Source organism: Anser cygnoides, chromosome 1 (genome assembly GCF_040182565.1).
Source record: "Anser cygnoides isolate HZ-2024a breed goose chromosome 1, Taihu_goose_T2T_genome, whole genome shotgun sequence".
Lineage (NCBI taxonomy): Eukaryota > Metazoa > Chordata > Aves > Anseriformes > Anatidae > Anser > Anser cygnoides.
In genome coordinates, this window is record NC_089873.1 from 46,681,013 (window position 1) to 46,696,596 (window position 15,584).

Sequence of the window (15,584 nt, forward strand, 5' to 3'; positions counted from 1 at the left end):
TGGCAGAAACATGGAGAAAAGGCCTAACTCGAAATCATGTAGGATTTGAAGATATGCTCTTGAAATGGAATACTGTTTTTTCATACTTGTAAATTACCACTTGCAATCACCATATTTATTTTTTTTAGAAGCACATTCACCCCCACTGGTCAACAATCACATCCTTTTTCTTTCCTCTTCTGTTTTCTAGTCCTATTTGGGTTTTGGATTACAGCTGATATACATTAGACCATCAAGTATATGCTCAGAAGAGACCCAGTTGGCCAAGTACCTCTGAGTAAAAGGGCTTGGTGTTTTCCTTGCATGTTGTCCACAACTTGAGTCTCACATTGATATTTATTATATAATAAGCTAATTTATATCTTAACAGGATGGGCAGCTGTTCCCTAATACTTTCTGAGTGACTCACCCCCTCTCACTCATTCTTTCACTTCTATTGTGTATATATTTTTATCTTCCACTAAAGTACTCATTTTAATGTACCAACCCAGCACATTACTTTTATAAAGTTTTAATTTCAAACAAGAAATAATTCTGACATTATAGCGGATGGTGAGTTACGTTTGTCATCTTCAACTTTTTGGAACAGCTTACCGAAATTTGATATCGGATCATCTCTGAATTTTAAAAATTAAACTCAGATTAATTTGATTTCAGAACTAAAGATTGCTCAACTATTATGGAATTTTGTATTTCTTTAAAAGGTTTTATTATGCAGATGAAAATATCTAGGACATATGTAGGATTTCTGTAGAATTACTGCACATTAAAGTGGGTGAGGTGAGACAACAGACCTGATGTTATTGAGAAGATTGTTGAAGAGTTTTTAGTCTTAGAAAAAATACCGAATCACATTGCTTGATGCTTGAAGATAATTTTATGTGATCTGCTAACATCTAACTTGAATGGTTTTAGAGCTTAAAACTTTCTAGAAGGCGCACAGTAACTGCAAAATGGAGAACACGTTACAGCAACCAGAAGAGTACATTGCTTTCCTCCAGCAATGAGATTTTTGTCTGTTTTGCTACAAGTACACTTTTTAATTAAGGCTTAACATCTTCATTTTATTGTTCATTTGATAGAATTACAGATGTTTTTAATCAATAACCTTTTTTTTTGAATAACTTATTTAAGTTCTGTTTGGCAGAAATTATATTTGCTTTTTTAAGGAAAGAGTTAGGAAGAATTTACTTGTCAGTGATTTACATTCCAGCCATTTTCCCAATAACCTCATCATTTTTATGTATTCTTCTCTGACATTTATATTCCTGCAATGTTAATTATACAATATTGAATAATATTCAGAAAATTGAATAAAGTGTTGAAAGCAATTAGGAAAGGAATAGAGTACAAAAGGGAGAACATTATTATGTCACTAAGGGATTTTTGGTGAGTCCCATCTCGAACGCCATGTGAAAATCTGAACTCTGTCACATCACTGAAGACTGAGAGGGTGGGGGTGACAGGGATGGTCTAAAGCTTGGAACACCTGTGTAAGTAGAGAATAATTTCTCATTCTCTAAAAGAGAGAACCAGGTAGTGTGTGATGGAGGTTTGTGAAATCACGAGTGGATATGTAAGGAACAACCATTTGTTGCCTCCTAAAATAGAAGAATTAGGGGACGTCAAATGTAGTGAGATAGCTAAAAACAAAATAGGGTGCCTACAACCTTTAAAAAAGTTACATGTGCTCTGAAGGCAACTGGAGAAGGTAATTTTAGAAAGTTTGGTTAATGGACATGAAATACAAAGTCAGCACCTTTTACCTAAGAAGTGCGGGACTCTTAAAGGGTTGTAGGCCGGAGAAGTACTATATTCTTTTGCTGGCCTTGTGCTTGTCTCACTGTTCTCTGGGCCATCCCTGTTGGCTGACTTTGTCTACAGAGTATTGGGAGAGAGAGACGTAAAATCTAATGTCTATTCTCCTTTCTTTTTTTTTTTTTTGTATATCCATTTTGAATGTATTTTCTGTAGCTGAATTCAGGAGCTGAAAAGGGTGTTGCTGCAGTATTTGGTGATAATTTTAAGACTACAATAAATCTTTATGGGCTTGTCTAGATAGATTTTCTATTACTAAGGTTTTGGCATTCTGACTTACTCTTGTAGAAACTTGCATGTACAGGATGAAATTGAAGTCTGCTGTTTTAGTCATTGCACTTGTAAAGAATTTTTTACCTTCGTCTTGATACAGATGACTTAAATGTGCAAGGTAGCAATTCCTTTTTTTCAAGATATGAAAGAACTTTCTTCTTGTACCGCAGTTGCATTTCAGCCACTTCAGTGCCTCCATGCTACACAATACAGTCTTGGGAGAAATATTTTCTATATTTATTGTGATAAAAAGGAATATATTACAAAGTTAACAGCGCTATTATTTATAAATTGCAAGGATTTTAAAGTCTTATTGGATTTAAGCCTAAGGTTTCAACTCATGCATACTTATTTGACTAATAAAGCTGTGTATTTTTAAGCTTTTTTCTTTTGCTTGTACTCTTCAAAATGTCCATGCTTCATTTTATGCAAGTGTAATTCACAGGATTCAAAATAAATATATATTTTTAAATAAATAAATATATTTTATATTTAAAATAAAATTTAATAAATATATTTTATAATATATTTAATAAATATGTTTTATAATAAAAATTAAATTTATATTTATCCACAGAGGATATGGATTGCAGAAATAATTTTTGCTTACCTTCATTTAAGGAATAAGATGACTCAAGTTTGAAAAGTTGTATTTTGAATTTCAGTTGGCTCACTTACAAACTTTGTCTAATTCTTTGTTTTGTCTTTGGAGTCCCAGAGCTTAAACATATAGATATCTTGCTCATGCAGGAAGCTCATACTGTGACTAAACATAAACAAGAAAGGGTCAAAGATGAAGAGATGCAACCATTTTGTATATATTTTTTTCCTTTAATTCTTTCCATTATTCATTTTCAAATTCTTTATTCAGCAGCCAGTTAACCTGGGAGTTGTTTAAAATTTGGATCAACTGAATTCATCATGTACAATTTTGAAGTAGGTCTCCTGTTGCTGCCATCTCAGCACTCTTTCTAGAGTCCTTAAATTTCTACCAGGTTTTGAACTCTCATAAAAATTCAGTCATGACACAACGAGCGGGAAAAACTGCAAGAAGTTTAATAGTGTAATGATCTGCTAACACTACAAATCATTTACCTACAAAAAGGGACTGTTATCCACAGCCACAGTTTACACTAGGTGATATGAAGAAAAAGGTGTTATTCCACATCCTGCGCTGGTCATCACATTCTTCAGTCACTTTCTAAGTACCACTATGATAATATCTATCCATTTTATTATATCATATTTGATTTATGTAAAGTCCTTGACATTCTCAGTCATCCATGTGTCCTATATGTGTGGGAATATCTTTGACCATGTAATTGCTTTCTGATGCAATTAAAAAACACACCAAAACAGAAACACATGTCAAGAAACACCAGTGGGATTGTATGGTATCTTCTTACAGAGACAGTCTGCTTGATCGGACAGCTCAGCATTCTACCAAAACTTCTAGCTATTGGCTTTTTACCCTCCCTTAACATTTCCTAATGTTGGGAGTTCGCTGTATGTATAACTGTTAAGGGACTTTGTGCCATTATTGCTGCTCACTCAAATATACAGAAGTTAGTCATCTTCATTCACATCCTGGGATTCTGACATCAAAATGTAGGTGGCACATCTTTAGCTTTCTTATATATAATATAAGCATATTGTAAAAGCATCCCCAAAGACAAAGTAATTGCAGTGGTAAATGGAATTGTCTCTTTGATGAGATATAATCTTTAAAAAAAAATATGAATAAAAGACATCCCCTGAATTAGAACCTAGCAAAGCAGGTATGGCGACACCAGCTATGTTGGAGCGTTTGCTAAACGCAACAATTGATGAATAAAGATTTTTCTGTAACCACACAAGTACTATATTACAAAACAAAAACAAAACAAAACAAAAAACACTACAAACAAACAAACAAAAAAAGAAATGTTATCTTTGTCTGAGCATGTAGATAATCCTTCCAGTCTGTTACAGTTTGGATTTCATCAGAATGTGGTATTTAACTTGCGGAATTTTAAATCCTGATAGCCAGTTACTTACTTTGCCTTTGTCAACTGAGAAACATTTCTCTTACCTAATTATATTTTTTGCATTTCAGGAATCTTATTCAAAGAAGAGAGGTTATGCATTGGAAACGATACCCTCTGCACCTCTGGATGCAGTTCCTTCAGAAAATGACAACAATCTTTGTGATTCAATAGACATAGCAGTGACCAAAAAGCCTTGTTCCCTAGAGATAGCAAGAGTACCTTCCTCAAGACCAGGTAAATCACCAAATAATTCTTTAACTAGTCTTTTGTGTAAGTGTAATGTTGTAGGAGGTGTAGACTTTCACCTATTTATGTTTTTTAAGAATAAAGTACTATATTAACTTATCTCAGCGTGATTATAGCCTTTCATAAGCAACCATAAGAGCTTAATATCAGAATAAAGATTAACATCAAAATGCTATAGGAGGGAAAATAAAGCAGAGGTTTAAATAATTTCCTAGATAAACATAAGACAATTGTGAAAAGCCAACATTAAAAATCAAATTTCTTTAAGCCCAGTCATTTCCAATAATCTATTTACCAACTTGTTTCTTTTTTTTTTTTTTAATGAAGTGCTTAGCAAAAACATTATACAACTACTTCAGAATTTAAAGTACTCTGAGTTTCCATGTTATATAAAGGAAGACCTGCTCCCTGTTTGAAAATGAAACAGTGAAAAAGAATTGATAGAGTTATTAAATGACAGTGAAATATCTTTTCACTCTGGTAGATTGCTATTTGTATTACACAGGTTTAAACAGCAGTGAAGGTACAGTGGTTACTAAACAACAAAATTATGCTGAGTCAGATGAATCATATTATCTGTAAGGACTCTGTTTATTCTGTTATACAAAATCATATGCTCTTTTCCATTAGCCTTGCTTGAATTCTTCATTAGTCACCACCTGGTACAGGATTCAGAATATAGTAGTTTCACTGTAAGTAATTGGACAGAGAGACTTCTTTGACAAATGAGAGTTCTCAGCAGCACAAACCTATTTGAAAGGGTCTGTTGACTTTTTGACTTATGCTATCTTTATTATGAGTTATGATTTGGGAAATATGCAAGAATAACAGATGATTATTGACTACACCATGTTACATATCTATTCTGCATAAGTGGAAGCACCTTCTTGATTTCACAGATGAACTAGAATTGGAAGAGTGACAGCTGTATCAGGCATAGTATATAAGGACCAAAAATCAAGCCACAGCTTTGGATTCTGCAAGCTGAGGTGGGGTAGATCATAATTCCCATCTCACCAAAACATCTGGGCAGAAGATGGCTTGAGGCAACCTGCTACGAACAATGAGCTAAGAGGTGACACAAGATAGGATAGCATCTTTATTGCAGAGTTGCACAGAATGGATCAGAATCTGACCCAAACATCAGTACAACTTTGCATGTAACTGAAGCTTTACATTGTTGATGATTTTTTGGCTCTGAAAATCTGAAAAATTAGCAGCGTGTACAGAACAGTGCTGAACAATTTTATGGTTTGTTGTTCACTATAGGAAGAAAATGCCAAATTATCCTTGTTTTTCAGACTTCTACTTGATTAATCACTGTAAACATACTTATTGCAATGGGAAGATTGCCATACAGTGCCTCAGCCCCATGAATTTGCTGAGGGAGTTCATTATATGCCTCCATAGTAAATAGGGCTCAACTGCAAAACTTTCTACTGTAATTAGTATGAAAAAATGCAGATGGACTTTTCACTAGTTAAAATACCAGGCTTTGGAAAAGTGCTGTCTGGTGAGCACAGGCATTTTTGATAGGCTTAGTAAGTCCATTAAAATCAGTATGTAAACCAGGTGCTAAAAAGGACATTTTTAGGTCTTAATCTGAAAATATATTTTGTGTATGGTTAAAAATGGGTTGTATCAGAGGACCACAGAATAATCAAGGAAGCTGTGGTACGTTCATGAGGCACCCGTCATCTTTGTAATATATAACAGTCAAGTTAACAATACAAATGTATTGTAATTCTTTCTGTCTTAATGTTCATATATACTGCTATAATCTTTTCCTTGGAATTTTATTGGGAAGAACATTCAGCTGTATAGATGAGCAAATTCCAAAATGTGATTTTATTTTAAGCTATAAATATAGTAGTTATCTAACGGAATGGCTTGTAACTTATATTTGTAATCACATTGAATGCTATCTTACACCAGAAATGACCCAAATAAAATCAGCCATATCACTCACAGTTTTAATTACTTAATAATATGCATAATTTTATGTGAATGTCAGGCTGCCAGTTTAGTTCATGCATATTTATTGCTTGAATAAGTTATGCAGGATTGCAGAGATCATTCATTTAAAACAAATATTTAATTTGCATTCCTTTTTTTTTTTCTTTTTTCTGAAATTTCCTATTTTTGTATCACTGAGTTGCTGACTTTGGGAATACTCTTTTTCAAATTGCTGTTCTGTGTCATGTGTAGTGCTCATTTTCAGAGCATGAGGCAGTGCTTTGAACATAAAATTGCATCTGTCAGTCTCCTTTCCCCAGGTGGTAGGATGCTCTGATGAACTCTTCCCACTGTCTGGGGCATTACTAGCTCTTGCCAAGTAGAAATGAGACTGACTGCATTCAGTCACTGAATTTCCTGGATTGAGAAGAAAGGTCATTCTGGCTGGCCTTTTACGCTAGAGAGCTGTATGTTGTAACTATTATCTGTCCTGCTAGTAAACACCTGACAGGTTGGAAATAATTACCTTTCCAGTTATTGTTCTCTGATCTACTGGGAAGAAAAAGACTGGTTTGTAGGTTGCTGTATTATTTTTAATTTCCTGAATGTTACTCTTGAACTGGTAGGGAATAACAGAGGATGAGAACTCCATGCACCAAATGGCAAATGATTGTTAGGTGTAGTGGAGAAAAACTGGACAGAAAGTAAACTAAGTTTGTTATTTCCACTTCTGAAATCCTGTGTTGTGTGAGTTCTATGTCTACCTGCTTGCCAGAAATTAGGTTTATATACGAAGAACAGTTACATTATTGGTCTATACGGGCAGCTAAAACAATTGCTTCCCATTAGGACTGGTCTAAGAGAAAAAAAAAATTGTCTGAGTTTGAGTTGAGCTGGTCTTTGTTTCTGCAGTAGATTGATAGGACAAGGTTGACATCTCTGTCAACCTCTGATGATGTGCTGGCATCTCTGCCACAGTTTCATTACTTTTAAACTAACAGCTAAGACTTGATAGGAATGTTCTGAAATATGGCACTCTGACACATTTTTTTCTGCTAAGTAAAATGTAAATTTGGATTGAAGATTTACTAAATGAATCTCATAAAATCAGTGTCACCAAAATCAATTGATTCATAAATCAATCTTATTAATATTTCTGCTAAGCTATTCCTGAGAAGCATCTGCATTTCTTGCAGTGGACATTTCTACCAGTCATTTCAGACTGTCTTTCCTTCAGGAAAAAAATAATAATAAATGGATGTGGAATATTTAACCTTGAAAAATAACCATAAAATTGTATTAGTTCATCTTAAGGATGTAATTAAGTTTTCTGAACAATTAGCAACAAAGTTGTTACCTCAGATAGGTGTAAAATCTTAATAAATGTCTGAAGCTCAAGGTACTGGATAATTGTAATGCTAAAGTAGACACTGTCAAGTATCTTCATGAAGTCAGTGTTGTTTTTATCAGTTATCTAGTGTCTAGAATTCTGGTAGCAGAAATCTGGCTGCAACACCATGCTGTATTTGGACATGCGCTGTTGAAGACCCTTACAGCCTTAACTTACACCCTTGGACCCTTTTACCATACTCCATCCTTGAACCTCTTGGTGTCATACCCACTTTATGTAGCAGAAATATAGAATGAAATATGGGCTACATTACAAATAAAAATAAATAAATAAATAAAATCAGTGGAATAAGCATGTGTCTCTCCTGTTAGAGAGATCATATCTCTTTCAGTTTGCCTCTATAGTTTCTCCTGCAGAAGGTCCCTGAGAGACTAGGTGGCAGTCTAGGTGCTAAAATTTTAATAATAATGACTGGTGTTCAGTACATTACTTAAATTGTTCTTAGGTCTCATCAAGTATCATTAGGAAATAGAGAGGACTTTTCAGACCTTTTTTTTTTTTTTTTGAACTTGTGAAAAAATATCCTTTTTTGGAAAAGTCAGTCTGGCCGTGCAGATTAACAAAGGTTTTAATGCAGCATCTTTATAACAGAAAGAGACATTGCTATCCATGTATTGCATGAAAATCTTTCTCGGAGAAGAGTTCTAGTTCACGGAACCTACTTTTTGCAGATGTTATCTTACAGTGGTTGAAGACTGAGTAGACCTTAGACCATCTGTAGCTCTGGAAACATCTCAGCTGCAGCAGTGCAGAACTCAGCGTAGGTTGCAAAATCCACCTGAGAAATAAGTTAAATACTTAGGTGCTTCATTTATACTGAGCTCTCATCCACTACATAGTCAAGAGTTCCCAAGTCAACAATTTTAAAGATAACCCTGGCACAGATCCTTTACACAGTTACATCTAAGATACGGCTTTTGTCAAGGGGATAAAAATGTTGCAAGGATTTGAAAAAGGAAGAAATAAAGGAAGGGATATCTTAGCAGCCGTTTTGGACATTTACCCACCTAAGTATATTTTGGAGAAATCTTGCTGTTGTCTGTCATGATATGTTTGATACTTAGGAAAATTACATAATTTGCACTTGAATTCCATTAACTTGTAGGAATGATCATACAAGATAATAAATCTATAATGGACTATACCTTTTTCTTATAACCTCATAATCATAGAAGAGAAACTAATAAAACATCATATAATCATTAAGGTTGGAAAAGACCTCCAAGATCATCTGGTCCAACCATCATGCTTGTCACGGATACTTGTCACTTATTACAATATGTTAACTGCCCCCAAGTTGCCCTATTTGTTGCGATGTTTTAAATATTTATTTATTTATTTATTTTGCTTTCTCAGCTTGGAGTTCCTCCTCTTCTATCACTACAGTGGAAAGGAATCTAGGAATCTGAAAATCTGTAGCCACAGACAGGTGTCTGCTCACCTCTTCTTTCATTCCTGTGTTTGCTATATAACACCGTGTTGTCAACAATCTCATACAGATATATAGTAGAGAGCTCTTTAGAAACCTGAACCAAAAAATACCCTAGCTGTGATAACATTGTTATCAATTGTTATCAAAATGAAAATATGAATCTTCTACAGAGTTTCCAAGGTCGTCAAACACTTGGCTTGGTAAATAAAGTACTGTTTGTCAGGTCATGAGTTCTGATTTTTTCAGCAACAAATCTTCACAGCACTTTTCTGAATATTTGGACATTTCAATTCTCCAGATTGAGATTTAGATAGCAAATGCATATTTTCTTGTGTAACAAATTTATACCTTCACTTTTGTGCAGCTATTTTCTAGCTGTAAGTAAACCAGTGCAAAATGGCCATAAGAAGCAACAATCACACTGCCAAATATACAAAACTGCCTGCTTGCCCTTCAATTTGTTTTATGGAATGGCAATTAAATAGGCTAGCCTGTGTCACCTATGCCTCATCATTTTGAAACTATAACTAATCTAAAGGATCATGCACTAACATTTTGAAGTCCATGTAGCCAAATTGCTTCAAACAGAATGGCTGCTGGTAGACCTGTATTTCATTTAAACATGCTATTTAAAACAGAGATAGTAGGATGTAGTGCACTTAAACACATGACCCTCAGTGTCTTCTCAGGATTAAATACTGTCAGTGATCAAGAAAGATCTTTTTAGCTGTATAGAGAGAAGAGCATAATAAGAAAGGCAGTCTCTTACCAATGAGAGTAACTGCAGTGTGTAACAATTAATCTAGAGTCATCTGAAAATAGCTAGAATCTATGAAATTTAACCTAATTTGACACATGCATGTCTATAGATACACTCTTGTTATGATGGCTAGAGTACTCCATACAGTGGTAAAATTGTCACATGGAAGTCTTCCAAAGATGTGTACTTGTTATCACAGAATATTTAGGTTGTTTTTTCTTACTTCTGCCTATATGCATCCATTTAAAGTACTGGCCTCTGTTGAAATTTGGATGATAATATATGCATACTCGTATTCCTCCCTTCTTTTGTGTAAGAAGAGGAAAGTGAAGCTATCAGGGTTATAAAAAGACCTGAAATAGCTGAACCAAAAAACAGATACCTTTTTTTCAGTTATACGCTATATTAGTCCTTTTGAAAATACTTTTAATGTTTGCTGTTTTTAGCTGATTTCTAGTGAAATTTACTTTGAAATGAAAATAGTAAATTATGAGACAATTTTTCGGCTGTACTTTTTGGTCAGTAATTTATTCATAGTGACATACCTTGCCCAACCTTAGTTATAAGACCTGTATAAACTTTTTCTCTGCTCTTATTTGTCTTCCTTTAACCTTTTTCTGAGCCATATGGAGAGAATTTGGCTATAGCACAGAACTTCTCAATTTAGTTAACAGATTAATTTATAAAGATACAAGGATAACATTCAGAGCTCCAAGACGAAAATCATTGCCAGAACACAGTGTATTGGAAACCAGACCTACCTTCTCCTGACTGAGTTTCAGTTATGATACGTTTCATATTTATCATTCCTCCTGCCACAGTATGGACTACACACTTCTTATCAAAAGCATTTTCATCTAATGCATTAGCATATGTTTGCAATTAGAATTTTTAACTTCACATGACATTTTAGTAAAGGTTAAGGGAGTGCTGGCTGAAGAACAAAATATACAATAGCTCTTTGTATAGCTCTTTACAATCCATTTTGTTATTTTTTCTTCAGTGCAAATAATATATATTAATTACCTTTTAAATATAAAAGAAAAGATTTATGAAAATTATGGCTGGAGAGTGTTTGCTGATATAGCTGTTCCTATAATATAAACTATAAAAGTATACATTTTTATTTTAAAGTATTTTCTGGCATTTTGTAATTCATTTTTCTCAAATTCATTTTTTGTTATTTGCAATATACAGCACCACAGAGATGCAATTTCAACTATTAAATTATTTTCTTGATCTTAAAATATCTTCAGTTACTATGAGGGATTTATTTCAAAGTTGGAATTTTTTAGCATGTTACACCACTTAATTATGTTTGGACATAGGAACAATACTGTGTACGTCTTCTGTGTATTTTTTTCAAGATCCAAGAAGTTCTGTATTTGCTCATGAGAACAGAAAAAAGAAATAGATGCAGGTGTACAACTGAATAATGTCCCATTAATGTAGAATCTTCCTGTGACTTTCACAGCCTTACAAGCATCTTTTCTTAAAGCACTTTCTGGCAAGCACTAATTTGCTTCTATTTTTCAGGATTTTTCTATTCATGTAAAAAATAAAACAAAACTGAAACAATAATTCGTAGTTCATTTTCTCCAAGTAAAAATCCCCAAAATGTGGACAGCTCAGGAGTTCTGTTTTATCATACTAACATTTTCATACTAATTTCCTTTTTTGTGTTTTTCCAATGGCACTATCAATTCTTGGAGTACCAACAGGATGCTTTATATTAGCTTTTTTAGTATTCTCTTTCTTAAAGAAGCACAGTTCATCTGCATTTATGATTCTATGTTGATTTATATTTTGTTAACAGGTATTTGACAAAAACAGATTTTATGCAGGCAAGCAAAAATCAAGCATCAGCATCTCAAAAGAGATGAGAGAACTGAGAAAGCAGGAAGTGGAAGTATTCAGTACTCTGTTTGTTTTTTCGTACTTGACTGATTCTTGTGCATTTAACCAGCAGCTTTAAGAATCCCAACAGACAACATGAAAAGAAATGAGGTTTACATGGGCTTTTTGACCCTCCCACACCAAATGGTATTTATACGTTAAAGATGTGTAGAAATTAGATATATATATACATAATATATATATATTATTTTTTTTCCACGTGGGTAGTTTGAAAAATAAGATTGAGTGAGTGTGATATACAGTGGATGCTTTCATGCAAATAAATCTGGAACCATTACTAACTTTTTCAAATTATCTCCGTTGCAAACATAGACCACATTACTAAATTTTAATAACCCAAATGTAATATTACCCCAATGTATTATAAAGGCAATGTCAGATAAACTCTATTTACTTGTATTAAACAAACTTATATTTACATTTAAAAAACAGATTAATTAATAACTGTTTTTGCTGAAGCTATGCTAATTTGCATTGCCTGTACCCCTTTCATTTATTATTAATGGTGATCCATATCAGCTATTCTGTTTTCCTTATGTTGGACTGAAAGCCTATAACTACTAAGTGTATTCCATTAGCTTTCTTCTAGTCTTCTCAAATATTATCACTATTCTAAGTCCCATTAAGAACTAAGTCCAGCACCATTTGTTGAGATAACTTCCTGCCAGATCTTTATGAATTCTTGTATATAAATTAGATAGATCCATTGATTAAATTATTTTAGCATTAGTACCTCTCATTTATCATTCCCTTTGGATGAAAACATATTTTCATGCGAGTTTCTGTTTGATATTTAGCGAAGATATTCCACATTTCTACTGTTTTTATAATACTAGTTCTCCTGTCACATCCATAGAGTAATGTGCAGCAAGTTGGTTTGTTCTATTGACCATTTTCCCCACTCCTTTATGTCCTCAGCGCAGCAGATTTTTATTTATTTATTTAATTTATTTATTTATTTTTGTGGGAAAATAGCTTTACAATCATAATTAAAGACTTCAGAATGCATATGCACAGGGGGCTGACATAAGCCACTTCAGTTCTTACATATTTCAGCTTTAATGTACTTTCCTTTACAACATTATCATCCTTCTAAGAGTTTGTTAGTATATAATTAAGATAATTGCTCCCTATCATATTCTCCTCTAGATAACGTCTTTGATAACATCCTTAACAATAAAATGTTATTAAAAATACCATGTCATTTCTGAAATTAAAGCACACGGGAATGACTGATACCATGTGACCAGTTCATTGTCAAATTGCATGCACGTCTCCACCTATCCAGTATTTTCTAATAAACATATTTATATTGTTAAAATAATTCCACTTTCCAGAGGACTAGCATGCATTTTCTCTACACAGAGAAAGAAAAAGGCTGCTGCTTGACATATGCTACGCATTTTCTCATGATTCATTACTTATTATTCATTGAAATACTGTTGAAAGAGAAGTTAGCTTTCATAGGAGTTTTGGACAATTTTTGCAGATGAGTGATGAAAGTATTTATCATCAAAATGCACACGTACTGACCAACACAGAGCTTCATCCATCCCAGTGTGATTATCATTTAGAATGGTGTCATTATACACTGGACTGCTTGCTATCAGACAAGAACATTTATTTCAAATCGAGACAATAATTCAAAGGAACATAATTATTTTGAGGTATTCTGCATTTTAAAGCCCATATGAAAATCTATTTATCAGTATTTTAATGTTTTCTTTGTTAAATGGTTATTGGTTCCAGCATCCTTTGCAAGTAGTTTTGAGTAAGGGATGAAATATACATGTATCATATAAAACATATTCCATTCTGATAAGTAATTCTACACTTCAAAATTGGATTGTTTTATAATTGAGCAGATATAAATAACTGTCCCTCTTATAAGTGACATTGATTTTACAGATATGTAAAGAATAACATTGCTGTAAACTCCATTAAATTGCTAACAATAGCAGTAATAGTACAACTATAATAATGGTTTAATTTGTTTACATTTTATGTGCATCTGGCATGTTCTAGAGAAATATCATCTTTTGTAATGGGTTTAGAGAGATCTTCAGTAGGCATTTAGCTCATATGCCTCCTAGTGCCCCTGTGGATTTTCTACAAACCTTTAATTTAATTTTCTACAAACCTTTTCAGATTGAATTTTGCTCAGTTTAGAACCTGAAGGGAAGCAGTTATTTTGTACTCCATACTTTCTGTTAAGTTATACTCAAGAGTTTGCACATTCTCCTATTTTGCATTAGGATGAAACTGAGCCCTAGAATTTGAGAGATCCAGTCCTCGAGAGTCCATGCTTCACTGGGCTTGTGTCTATAATGCTGTAAAGTTCAAGTATTATAAAAAGAGCTAAAGTTTTTTTTCAGAAGCTGTAGTGGGGAATTCAGTATAGGCATGCCTTGAACTGCGCAAAGAACTCTGCTGTCTTTTGTTATAGATGAATTTTTCCACTGTTTTGGTGTCTCAATGTCCCATGATAAAGCTGTTTGACTCTGAACAATTAATTAGACACTGAAATATACATATCTTAAGATCGTCTAGGCATTCTCAGCTGTTGCAGAGAATTATGACATTAAAAATACTCCTTTTCTCTCCTGCTGTTTTTGTATATTTTCAGGCTTTTTTGATATTTTGTATTAAAGTTTGTAAATTTAGTATACAATTTGTTAGGGAGTGCTCTGTAACTAGCTGTAGATGGGGAATAGAAAATGTGTAGTCTACAGTTGCCTTACAGCACAATTATATGATTGCTTGCAATTTAGGGATTAGATCTGATAGCAGGGTGATCCCTGCAATTTCTGTGGCCTATGGTAGGGCACTTATATGGGATGTGGGGGATCGATCAAGCTGAGAACCCTAAGTACCTGGCTATGGTACGAGTGACTACATTTGTATCATAGCATGTAAGAATGCTTTTAAGTATTGAGCACGCTTCTATCCTAGCTGCATCCTAGTTTTATGTCATGCCAAGATATAGGCACTCAATCTCTGCCCTCTCTGTCAGAACAGAGGGGTGAGCTCCAGTGGAACCTGTGAACTAAATGGTCAAAACATCAGGCTTATGGAATACCTGCTCTGCACACTTCATGTTTTTGTTTGTTTGTTTCTTTTTTTCCACATTAACCTTTCTTGTAGACAAGCAACAGGAGCTCTGTCCTGCTCCAAGAATAATTTCTGATGAAAATGCCCTGAAAATGAAAATTTTCCCCATGAAAATCAGTTTTGATTAATCAATTTTGATTAATAAGTTTTTATATGGTGAAAATAATTTGTCAAAAGATTCCCAACTACCTGTACACAGCATGCATATGTCAGTTTGGTGGCTCTGCTAACAGATGTTGAAGTCTCTGATATGTGTTATGAATTTTTTAGGTAAACTTTTCTACTAACTTTAGTACACTTGGAAAGCAGAAATCTTGGCATAGCTTGCTAAATGTTGTTAAAATCAAAATATTTGCAGAAATATTAAGCAATTACTAAAATAAACCATTTTTGTACATAATGAACAGATTTATTTGTTTTGTTCAGTGTCAGAGATGATTAAAAAATAGAAAAACATTGATTCCTAGTGAAGGTACAGTGTTACATTCTGTAAAAAAAAAAAAGATTTTCCCTCCTGTTTTATTTTAAGTTAAATAAATTAAAAAAAAAAACTCATTTACTTCCATTTTCTCTGCTTCTGGCTCTCTTTCTGCATCTGCTAGTCCTGATGGCAGTATGTAACTTGCTGCCAAA

General features: G+C 33.6%; 1 protein-coding gene across 7 annotated transcripts in view; it reads left to right on the plus strand.

Moving 5' to 3' along the window:
- Window positions 1-15,584, plus strand: part of ANKS1B (ankyrin repeat and sterile alpha motif domain containing 1B) — a 441,289-nt gene that overhangs the window by 130,470 nt on the left and 295,235 nt on the right. For all 7 annotated transcript variants that reach the window (XM_048061064.2, XM_066994511.1, XM_048061063.2 and 4 more), the window contains one exon: window positions 4,187-4,352. In XM_048061064.2, coding sequence (XP_047917021.1) covers window positions 4,187-4,352 — 166 coding nt within the window. The remainder of the gene's footprint in view (window positions 1-4,186; window positions 4,353-15,584) is intronic.